Source organism: Myodes glareolus, chromosome 2 (genome assembly GCF_982192425.1).
Source record: "Myodes glareolus chromosome 2, mMyoGla1.1, whole genome shotgun sequence".
NCBI classification, from domain to species: domain Eukaryota; kingdom Metazoa; phylum Chordata; class Mammalia; order Rodentia; family Cricetidae; genus Myodes; species Myodes glareolus.
The window spans coordinates 134,756,731-134,767,482 of record NC_142027.1 but is presented as its reverse complement, the minus strand read 5'-3'; the positions used below and the strand labels follow the sequence as shown (position 1 = coordinate 134,767,482).

Sequence of the window (10,752 nt, the reverse complement as noted above, 5' to 3'; positions counted from 1 at the left end):
TCGCGGGGGACCCCAGACCTAGAGTTATTAGCCTAAGTCTCTGGCAACAAGGTCTCTCTCTCTCTCTCTCTCTCACACACACACACACACACACACACACACACACACACACACACACACATTCTGGAGCTGCTGATGGCGTCGATGTGGTGTCTACACCCGCTGGACTTTCTGGACTCCTGGGTTGCAGATAGGATTCGAATTCCCCGGCTTCAGCGCAGCCCATAGAGTCTCCGGGTCATCTCAGCTCACACCCCTCACCCTTAGCGACTGGCGACCACTCAGATTAGAGGGAACTTGGATAGCAGCTCCTTTGCAGGCAAGCTTTGCTATCTCCTAGTACTTGGTTGTCTAGAGAAACATTCCCATTTCTGACGGCATAATCCTTGATTTGAAAAACAAAACAAGCCATCCACGCACGGGAAACAAGAATGAACGATAATCAAAACCGGTGGACTATTAGTAGGGCATAGCAAACATTGAATAATAATAAACACAGCCAAGGCTCTTCCCTAAAGGCCCAAAGTTGGGAAGCTGGGAGCTGAATAAAACATTGGTAAGAAGGCTCCTGAGGTCCTGGAAAAAAAATTATAATAAATCAGATTTCACTAGGCAAGAGGGAAAGTGACCCCCTGAGGGGGGAAGAAAACCTTCCCACCCTCCCCAGAAGTCTTCCTTTTGCGATCTAAGTTGGCCAAAGTTTAGTTTTCTCATCATTTCTATTGTCGTTGAATTCTTATTAACTTTCCCAGGCCTGCATGCCCTCCTCTCTACTTTCTGACCCCAGCGGGAACCCAAATGAGGCAGGGACCGGGCGGGTGGGAAGGGACACTGAACTGAGTGTGTTCCTGTGTTCTCTTCTGAGGTTTGGGTGTGACTTACTTTAAAATGGGAGGGGAAATGTGAGTACCAACAACAATAAGGGCACCGGCTGCGTTTGTTTTGTTTTGTTTCGCTTTGCTTTGTTTTGCTTTGCTTTGCTTTTAGTAGAATCCTGGGTCTTCCTATCTCTCAAGGTATTAAACAAAAAATCAAGGCGGAATTTTTGCAGAGAGAAGGAAGTACACGCGGAAGAAAAGTCCGCCCGGCAGCAGACCTAGAGAAGCTCTGTTCCTGCAAAGAAGGGAGGGGACATGGGAGGGAGGTGTGCTGCGGCCTGTCTCCCAGCAGAGAAAGAGGGGAAAGGGACGCGCCTCTGAGTTCAGTTTGGGGCGGTAGTATTTTTCTGTGACCGATGCTTTCTGCGGAGGGAGCACCGCGCGAGTCTGAGTCTGGGCTGGTGGAACCCTTGAAGGTTGGTCCAGGTAGCTACACGCGAAATTGCCGAGCAAAGGGGAAAGTGAAAGGAACTCGGCCCACTTGCCGTGCGCCCTCGGTCGGGTTTCTCACCCGCCTCGGTCCTACAAATCACCTTACTCAGATAGGGGGGCAAGGATTCCGGGTTGCGTTTTTTGGCATCTGGGAGAAAACTCGAATTTGGGGTCAGAGTCATTCGCTTGGGAAATGAAAGCAAAGCTGAAACAGCAGGCCCGGTGGCCTGGACTCTTGGGAAGGAAGGGCAGGGACACGCCGGTGTCCAGCGTCCTCAGGCCGCAGCCCGCTGTCCCCTGGGGCCTGACCTTGGCTCTGCAGCTGCTGGGCCACTGCTGCTTCAGTCCCTAGCGGACCGCGACTGAAACCGGGTCATGCTTCTGGGAATCCTAAGGTTTCGGGGAGCACAAAAACCCCAGAATAGATCCACGAAGCTGAGGTCCAGTCCAGATTAAAAGTTTGGCTCCCTTGGGGCTGCTAGCTTAGGGGTGGGGCGGAGAACTTACCCTCGGGAAGGCCTGGCTCTCGCTGGCTCCGTGTAGGGCAGGCCTAACTTATTGCTGGGCGCCGCCGGGTTGGGGGAAAGTCTAGGCGGTTGGTTTCGCAACTCAAAACGGAATGGGTTTCCAAATGTACGCAGACGATTACGCAGACGCACCCGACCGCTTAGAAATTATACCCATTGATCCAACTAGAAATAATTGCCGATTTCCACAAAACAGAATAGAGAACGTCGCCCCTCTGTAGGACCCGGCGTTGATTTTTTTTTTCTCCTGACAGTGCACCCCTCTCCACCCCTGCTCCCACCCCGCCCCACCACACACTCGCACCCCGCCCCCGTCTGGTCACTCTGGGACCGCTCGCATCCCAGGACCTCACTGAAGGAGCTGCCGAATGGCCTTTCTCTCTACAAGGAACTTTGAGAGCCCCTAGTAATTATTTTAGTGCAGGAGTGGACCTGCTCACGAGATATGGTACCCCAAATGTAACCAGCTAAAACGGCCTCCTCATCAGAAAAATAAAATTGTGTAAGTAAAAAATCTTTGCCTTTTGCAAAGAACTTTGGGCAACACTGGTTTCCCCTACAAATGGAGATTGAAGTGCCCCCCCCAACTCACTTCTCTTGCCCTCTCTAAGAGAATCGCTCTTGATTCTTCTGGTGCCTCCTGTTCATCACCCCCACTTCCCTAGAGGGCTCTGGGTGTGTTTATTTATTTCTTTATTTCCCCAAGGGTCCAGGCATCCTGGACTTGTGTCTTACAGCAGACTTTGATAGACGAAGATGGAGAGAGAGAACTCAACCTCCCGCCACTGCCCCCCAGTCAAGCGTGACAAGGCGCGGGCTGGTTGCGTGACTTGTGACGTCTCCAAGCCCTATAGGAGCAGCGGCTGGTGAGATAGTCGCTATCGCCCGGTTGCCTCTTTATTTTATTGGGGTATGCCTGGCAATAAACAGTAATATTTAATTTGTCGGAGACCACAAACCGACGGCAGACTGGGAGGTACTTGCTTCTCTTGACAGACCCTGGAAGAAGTCTTCGCTTTAAAGAAGGTCTTTTTAGGGGGTATGTCCTCTCAAAACTCCTTGTGAACTGCTTTACCTCAGTGAGCGTGTCTTGACTTCTGGCCTGAAAGAAGAGGTGAGTCTTGTGAGGGAGAATTGGGGTGCGGAGGGAGATATTTACAGGCCGGCCTTTATTTTCCCTGAAATCCCCAGCTTCCCATCCTACCTAGGCCTGTCTGAACCCCCTCCTTACTGCTATTGAGAGGCATCTCGCCCTTTGATCACTTGCAAGAATGGATCTCTTCTGCCAGGTTTTAAGAAAAATACTCAAAACAACACCGTGTGGTGGCTGGCTCCGCACACCATCTAAGCTCAGCGAAGGAAGTGTATCTGGCTGGATTGTTGCTTGGGGAAGCCCAGATTTTCCCTCTCGGGAAGGGCCCGCTGATTATTTATGGGGATTAATTTTATCCTCAAATCTCTGCAAATGTAAAGGGATTGGAGAGGTCTGTCTGGATTTCCCCTTCCCACCACCGGAGAGGCAGGCTCTCATCCCGGGGTCAGGTTGGCTTTCTGTCCCCCGCTCAAAGTTGAGGTTGACTCGGTTCAAACCCAAAGGCCTCCGGGCAGACTTTTCGAAGAAGAGAGAACATGTTTGCACAAATAAATAGCTGGCCTTGGCCAAGGTCGGCTTGGAGACAGACCTGAAAGGTAGAGGGTGGGGTTTCTCCCTAGTTGTCCCACATTTGCAACTGAAAAGTCCACTGGAGAAATCGTGCAGGGGCGGCCTACAATTTTGCCGCCACAGAGGCTACGTTGTTACTGGAGCCCAGTCCGGGGCATTTTTCCCTCTCTCTCTTTCCAACCCTTGGCTCTAAGGGTGTAGTCTCTAATTAGAGTCCCAGAAAAGAAACGTGCTGAGAGGGTACAAGGAGGCTGGAATGGGAAACAGAATGGGATCATTGGCAATTGTTTCAAGCGCCGCTGTATGTTGTCCCAGCCTGGTTCTGCTCACACCAGAACCCACTACCAGTTTCTGCTATAGCCTGCTTTCTGCTTCCATTCACCTTCTGGACAGCAGCCTTCAGAGAGGCAGAGGGCAGGCTGAGGAGCACTTGGAGCTGAAACCTCCCAGCCAGTTCTCAGTGACTGATTATTTTAATAAAACTGGGCACTGCCCTGTGTCCACCCCAGTGTATGCGTGTGTGGAGGAGTGCACACAAAATGATTTCTTGGCATATTCGGTCTTGGTCCCCCTTCCCAAGGCACCTTCTCCCCCAAGTCCTAGAGAACTGGGGGGGGGCATGCGATGAGTCTGGGGTGGAGAAGAGCTGTCAAGTCAAGGCAGCTAGTCCTGGCTCTGCATGGGGCCAGGCAGGGTCACACCACTCTCTGTCTGAGGTCAGCACTGGAGACAGAAATCGGGCGAGGCTGCAGAGGCCCTTGGGTGTGTGCACGCGCCGAATAATCCAGTCTTGGTTCTCTGCATGGCCAGGCCTTTGAAATTGCTGGGGTTGCCCAAGAGAAGCTGGTCAGCTCTGCCCTGACTCCTGTAGCTCTTCTTCCTTCCTTCCTCCCTTCCTTGCTTCCTCCCTCTCTCCCTCCTCCCTTCCCTCCTCCTTCCTTCCTTTCTGTCTTTCTTCTTAGCAGCCTCTGGCTCAGTGCAGCCAGCTGAGATGAAGGAAGGAGGATAGAAAGGGAGTGGAGGTTGGGTATCACCAGGTCTAGAGTTGACAGTCCCACAGTGATTCAAGTGTGTGTGTGGGGGGGGTATCTAGTGAAAAAGTGGAAAAGGTAGAGGGAGGGAGGGAGAAAGTTGGAGAAGCAATTCCTATACTTTGTGAGCATCCTGGCATCCCAGCTGAGTTAGATTGTCTAGGGGAGGGAGGAAGGAAAGGAGAGAACAGGGAGGGAGGGAGGGAGGGAGGGAGGGAGAGAGAGAGAGAGAGAGAGAGAGAGAGAGAGAGAGAGAGAGAGAGTCTCATACCTCAAATTCTGGAACTTTAACCCGGAAAGCGTCTCTTTGAAAGCAGCTGGCCGAGTCCCAAGACTCTCCCAGGTCCCCCAACTCCCCAACTTTTCTTCTCTGGAGGTGCTGTGGCAGAGCAGGGCACTGAGACTGTATGGTACGGTTTGGGGGTGCTCCCGGACCTGCTGTTTAGTTTCCTGTTCTTCTGAGCCCGTCTGCAGCCTGACAACTTAAAACTATTTAGGGCTAACGAGCAGCCAGCAAGCTGTGGAGGAGGTGTGCGCTGGAGGTGGGCAGTCGCTGGGAGGTTCCCGTAGTGGGTACTTCGTAGCAACAGTAGCAGCAGCAGCACAAACTCCAGAGTCACCATGCCTGCACCCCCACCTGGCCTCCGGCTTTCCTGCTAAGAGGAAAAGGGGTGGTGGTGAATGCTGCCGGCTGCACAGAGCGAGGTAACGGTACAAACAGATGGCCGGGCGGGAGCAGGCGGCAACAGTCGGCCGCCGGGGAAAGCGGAGAATGGCGGACTCCAGCCTGTCTCCCATTCTGCAGAGTCTGGTTTGCAGAGATTTTATCCGGGCCTGGACATTTCAAGGCAAGAAGGAGCCGGGAGGCTGCCGAGGCTGAGGGAGCAGCGCTGAGGCTTGCAAGGCACACGGCCTGGTTCTGTCAAACCATATCTTTCTCGCCTTCGCCAGCCCCCCAGCTTCCCGGGATCCTTGCAATGGTTAGGGTGGGTTTCTCCCGGCGATGGCTGGCGGTAAATGCGAGAGTGTGTGGGGCGCCAGCCCTGTTTTCCTTTGTTATGAGAAGACTATGGGGCTCCCATGGAAGTCTACCCCAACTCCTGAGGCCAGAGGAAGAAAGCTGTCAGAGAATTGGGCCTCAGAAGCTGTCCGTGACCCCATTTCTGTCTCAGGCCACTACAACCCAGGTTGGGATCCAGTCTTTTTGCCTAAGAAGCTGCTAAAAGTGTGTGTGTGTGTGTGTGTGTGTGTGTGTGTGTGTGTGTGTGTGTGTGTGTAGGGGAGCATCTCTTTCATGAAGTCTTCTGGTGTTTTGAGGTGGAGGCGGTGGTAGAAATCCTTCTTTGAGGAAGGAGGCTTATCGAAGAACTTCAACTGCTTAGTCTTCATTCGTTGAAGCTCGGGACTGCCCTAATAACCGACTGAGTCCCTGGCAGCCCATTCAATGCTTGTTGCCCAGGATTTACCTGGGAGTGATTTTAGACTATCCTGGGAGCCAGCCCGGCAGTTCGAGTGAGCCAGTCCTGATTGAAGCTCGGAGAAGCTCCCTTTAGCCTGGTCACTCCGCTAGCGCTAGCGATCTGAAAGGGCGCGGAGGACACAGCCCACCGGCTTGCAGTTTGCAGCGGAGAGCCAGCAGCAGAATCGCTGGCCTCTCTCAGATCTACCTCCTGTTGTCTTTAGTGCGACTACTTTTAATTAAAAAAAAATAAGATTACTTGAAGTTGGGAGAGGGGAAGACTTAATTTTAAATGTTGTTTCATGTAAGGCCTGTATAGCGAGAGGTCCACTATTCTGTTTCCTCCGGGTGCATCGCTTCAGGCCCTTTCTCCCCCTGTGTTTTTTTTATTTTTGCAAGACGCGGGTCATTCTGGGCCTTTTGCCTATTGTGGGAAAATAATGTTTCTTAGGTGGTTTCATTTAAAAACAAAATGCTGGCATGGCCTCCTGAATTTGACAAAGACCATTTCTCAAAGGGGTGCTGGGTTTTTGTTTTCTGTTTTGTTTTGGGTTCCTACCCGATGGCTTCCAAAAATACCGACGCCTTATCTTTATTGGCTCTTCCAGGAGTTCAGACAAATTTGACGGACAGCTCTCTTATCGCCCAGAGCCTGAGCAGGGGGCCTTGCCGCCTCCTCCCTGTCTAAAGCGGGTATTTCGCAAGCAGTGGTGCGTGGTCGGAAAGTGAAATAATAAAAAGACTTTCCACAGCCTCCTTCAGCTGGGAGTGGAGGATCAAACTGCTGTCCCCGAAGTCGCTACACACTCTCCAACTCTGTCTCTTATCCTCAGAATAGAACCTCGCGCGGGCTCAGGACCCGGGCGCACCATGGCGGATGCAGATGAGGGTTTTGGCCTCGCGCACACGCCTCTGGAGCCTGACTCCAAAGACAGGTCCTGTGATTCAAAACCCGAGAGCGCTCTGGGGGCTCCCAGCAAGTCTCCATCATCCCCGCAGGCCGCCTTCACCCAGCAGGTAAGAAAAGCTGGCCCAGCGCTCCAACCCTCCAACCGAGGCCTGAGCCCGGCTCCCAGCCAGCGGTAACTCCCCGCCTCTTTCCTGGCTAGTCTCATCCAATCTCCCTCAATTCCACTCTATTCCAATCCACTTTATCGAGGCGTTTATCTTTATGGCCTGCGTATTTTAGAAACCTATTTACATTATTGGAGAGCTCTCAATTATCTGACTATTTGGGGTCAGCTAACAATGGCCCAGATAATTCTCTCCCAGCTGCCCCGGGTATGCCTTATTAAGGGTCGGGTCAGCGGCCGCTTCAGACCGGCATGAGCGATGGCTTGACCCCCCCTTAGATCTTTCTTAGCCTTCGCCTCCGCCTGCCTGCTCTGCGCAGCCCGCCTTGCCTCTCACGCAATACCATTTATCTTGCTCCCGGGGCCTGGGGGAGAGCACGCGGAGGCTGGGACTAGGGCTCCCGGCCCAGAGCTCCACCTGGCTGGAAGCTGGTCCGAGCTGAGGGAGCGGACTCGCACTCTGTGCCCTGCACCCTGAAACACCCAGCGTTTTGGGTGCTCCAGCTGGATTTAGAAACTGGTGTCACCAGCCACTGAGCAGGGAGACCTGACGGGGGAGATGGATTTCATGCCAAAATCCTTCCTGGGGAGTTTGATTCCCAGGCTCTCTCCTTAACTTCAGAAGGTCTCTCTCTCTCTCTCTCTCTCTCTCTCTCTCTCTCTCTCTCTCTCTCTCTCTCTGTGTGTGTGTGTGTGTGTGGTGGTGATGGTGGTGGTGGTGGTGGTGTGCCTGTGTGTGTGTGTATTAATAAAAGCAGAAAGGCTAAAGATTAGTTGAAGAGAAATTTTGCAGATTTTTCTTAAAAGGAAAAACAAGTCTACTTTTTAGCCGACTAATAATTGTTTAAAATGAAGATTTTTGTCTGAATGCTTTGGTATTGGTTTTTAAAAATAACTTCCAGTTGGAAGGGGAAATGTTAAAAGGCTCTGGGGCTGCCCCAAGACAAAGGTTGGGCAGCGGGATGGTGAGGGCCTGGAAGGATTTGCTAATATAGACCCTGAGAACTATCTTTTGTTTTTTGCACCTGGGGGACGGAAAGAAACATTTTAAAATTGACAATTTCCACATAGTGCCTCACATGTGCCAGAATCTCGGCACTAGGGAGGGCAAGGCAGAAGGATTGCCAAGAGTCTGGTACTAGTACATGTGCTGGGTAGTGAATTCCAGGCCTGCCAGGGCTGCAGACTGAGACCTTGTCTCATGTAATAACAATAATGAATAAGATCGAAAAATTCTTGTATGTTTATAGTCACACCCAGTGATGATGATTGGCAGCGATGTATTTGAATAGCTATGTGTTTTGCATCTGGGTGACTATACAAGAATATCCTGGTGGGGTTTTCTAGATTGACACCATTCAAGCCATATCCCAGCTAAAAATGGATCAAAATTAGCTGGACTGGTCCTCTCCAAAGGAGCGCAGTGGTGGGAGAGATGATTCCCAGGCCTCAGGCTGGTGGAGGAGACAGCAGGTACCTTGAGCCAAGAGGTTGCTGGAAGCAGGCTCAAGCTTGCTTTGTGAATTCTAGGCTGATGCCTTAGGTTGCCCTAGAGTTTCCATCTCTCTGCAGAAATCAGAATCCCCTTTCTTTGAACTTTCAGGATTGGGGTGGGGATAACAGAGAAGCAGCCTCTGCACACAGGGGCAGTTTGGAAAGAGGAAAGATTGCCCCCTAAGGCTTCTCGCTGACAAGTTTCTCTCTGTCTCTCAGGGCATGGAAGGAATCAAGGTGTTTCTTCATGAAAGAGAATTGTGGCTGAAGTTCCATGAAGTGGGCACAGAGATGATCATCACAAAGGCGGGGAGGTGAGCCGGCTCCTGGCACAGAAGCCATTGAAGGGGAGACAATGGGGAGACTAGGCAGGGAGAAAAATAGAACAGAGACAATATTTAACCAGAGCTCATTCTGGTTAAAGAGTCCTCAGCAGGCTGGGGGGATCTACCACAACCAAAGGCTTACTTACCTCTGATTGAGATTAAAGTGAACAGCTATCTGAACAGGTTATCATGGAGAGAGAGAGAGAGAGAGAGAGAGAGAGAGAGAGAGAGAGAGAATATGGAGGTGGAGAAGGATTTGGACTTGATCCCTTGCCCCCACCTCTATTCCCACAATCTCTGACCTTGGAATAATTCCAGGGTCCCACCCGATGATCGTCAATCCCTGAAACTGTTGAATGTATTCGCTACCTCTTTCATTGTTTATAGAAAGCCGGCGAAGCCTTTGAAAGCGAGCGGAGGGCTCCTCCGAGCTCTGTACACAGACACGGATAAACACAGCCGATCAGCCATTGCACAGGGACTAAAATTGCTCTACAAGGCTGGCCTGAGTTTCAACTAGAAAGGCTCGGCCTGGGGGGAAGGGTGGCAGAGCGGGCGCAAGCTCTGGGTCTCCGAGTGTCCCTGGAAGAGTTTGCGTGTTCCGGTCTGGGAAAGCTACGCTTTGCTTCCTAACCGGCAGAGGCCACATAGGTCCCCACCATCTAAGAGCATCTAAGAGGTCGGGAATTTGTCTAGAGCCAGCGTGTGAAGAGACGGAGGCCAGGCCAGTAGGCCCAAGATGCCGGGTGTGTAAAGGCAAAGGGTGGAGTTGATTTTTCCAGATTCCGCGGGTTCTCCAGCCCAAGCCGCCCTCAATAAACTGACAACGGTGACGTTTATTATTTCTTGAAATTAAACAATGTCGGCTCCCCCGCTCAGCCCAAGGCCCTAGTGAACTAGAAGGAGGTGGGTCTGTTTATATCAGACATCTGAGGTCCCCTTTCCCATCCTACTCAGGAAGGAAAGTCCCAGCCGGCTGCCTTTTTCCCCCTAGCTGGAGCCTAGAGGATTTAACTATAAAAGGCTTGCAAAATCAGTCTCTGGTGCCTCTGCCTGCGGGGCCGGCGCTCTTGCTAGCGCAGATAAACACGAAGAGGTCCAGGCTCCGGGCCTGTGACTGAGAGGCCTTCTCACCGCTCTTCCCACGCTGCTCCGATTTAGCTCCAACGACTGGTCCTGATGCGCAAAACCAGTCGGATCCCCAGCTTTCTGAGGCGCTGTGCCTCACCAGACCTTAAGGAAAAATTTCTAGCAGGGCCGAGGCATGAAGTGCTAGGAATCGAGTTCTGAGTTCTGCATCAATTCGGTGCCATTAGCTTTCTAGTACAGGCTTTGGCTTTCTTTAAAACCGAATCTGGAAAGGTTTGGAATTTCTTTCCCGAGTGCCTGGGAGTTTAAGCTCCCCAGGGAAACCTGCCAAGCTCCGTGGAGAAGTTACAGATCATTTATGAATAACCGCACGCTAGCCACGCTAGCGACGCGGGGCTGGGCCCTAACCCGGCGAACTTGGGAACCTCGTGTCAGAGTAAACCTGCACCTTCAAGGGCAGAGGATTAACGTTAGTATCTAAGGTGATGTGTCCCCGGGGTGCCACGTTGGTTGGCGGCCACAGGACCAGAGTGAGAAGGCAGCTAGCTTTGTGTGGAATGAGCGTCTTCCGCACCCTGATTTCAGGTTCGTCAGAAAGTGAGTCTCTAAACATAGAAGTCTGTTAGCAGCTCTCTCCAGGCCCTAGTTTCTTCCTAGGTGCCTGCAACCGCTGCAGCTGCCTTCCTCCGAACTTCAGGGGAAACCCGGGGTGGATCTAATCGGGGATGGAGTGGGGCCAGTGCTCGTCATCTCTCCAGGAACTGCTAAAATATCAGAGAG

General features: G+C 52.0%; 1 protein-coding gene and 2 long non-coding RNA genes across 4 annotated transcripts in view; 1 reads left to right on the top strand and 2 right to left on the bottom strand.

Moving 5' to 3' along the window:
- Positions 1 to 424: 424 nt before the first annotated feature.
- Positions 425 to 2,071, bottom strand: LOC146895429 (uncharacterized). The gene is made up of 2 exons (XR_014997305.2): positions 1,818 to 2,071; positions 425 to 576 (listed from the first exon to the last, which is right to left on the bottom strand). It is a non-coding gene; the product is annotated as an uncharacterized LOC146895429 (long non-coding RNA).
- A 650-nt stretch (positions 2,072 to 2,721) lies between these two features.
- LOC148123171 (uncharacterized) lies at positions 2,722 to 5,422 on the bottom strand. The gene is made up of 2 exons (XR_015737327.1): positions 4,803 to 5,422; positions 2,722 to 2,939 (listed from the first exon to the last, which is right to left on the bottom strand). It is a non-coding gene; the product is annotated as an uncharacterized LOC148123171 (long non-coding RNA).
- Positions 2,820 to 10,752, top strand: part of Tbx5 (T-box transcription factor 5) — a 50,275-nt gene continuing 42,342 nt past the window's right edge. The window contains exons 1-3 of one of the 2 annotated variants that reach the window (XM_085681205.2): positions 2,820 to 2,951; positions 6,824 to 7,007; positions 8,777 to 8,871. In XM_085681205.2, coding sequence (XP_085537331.2) covers positions 6,861 to 7,007; positions 8,777 to 8,871 — 242 coding nt within the window. In that variant the 5' untranslated portion in view covers positions 2,820 to 2,951; positions 6,824 to 6,860. Of the gene's footprint in view, positions 2,952 to 4,793; positions 5,237 to 6,823; positions 7,008 to 8,776; positions 8,872 to 10,752 lie in introns of those variants that run through there. The other variant, XM_048423494.3, reaches the window with a different exon arrangement.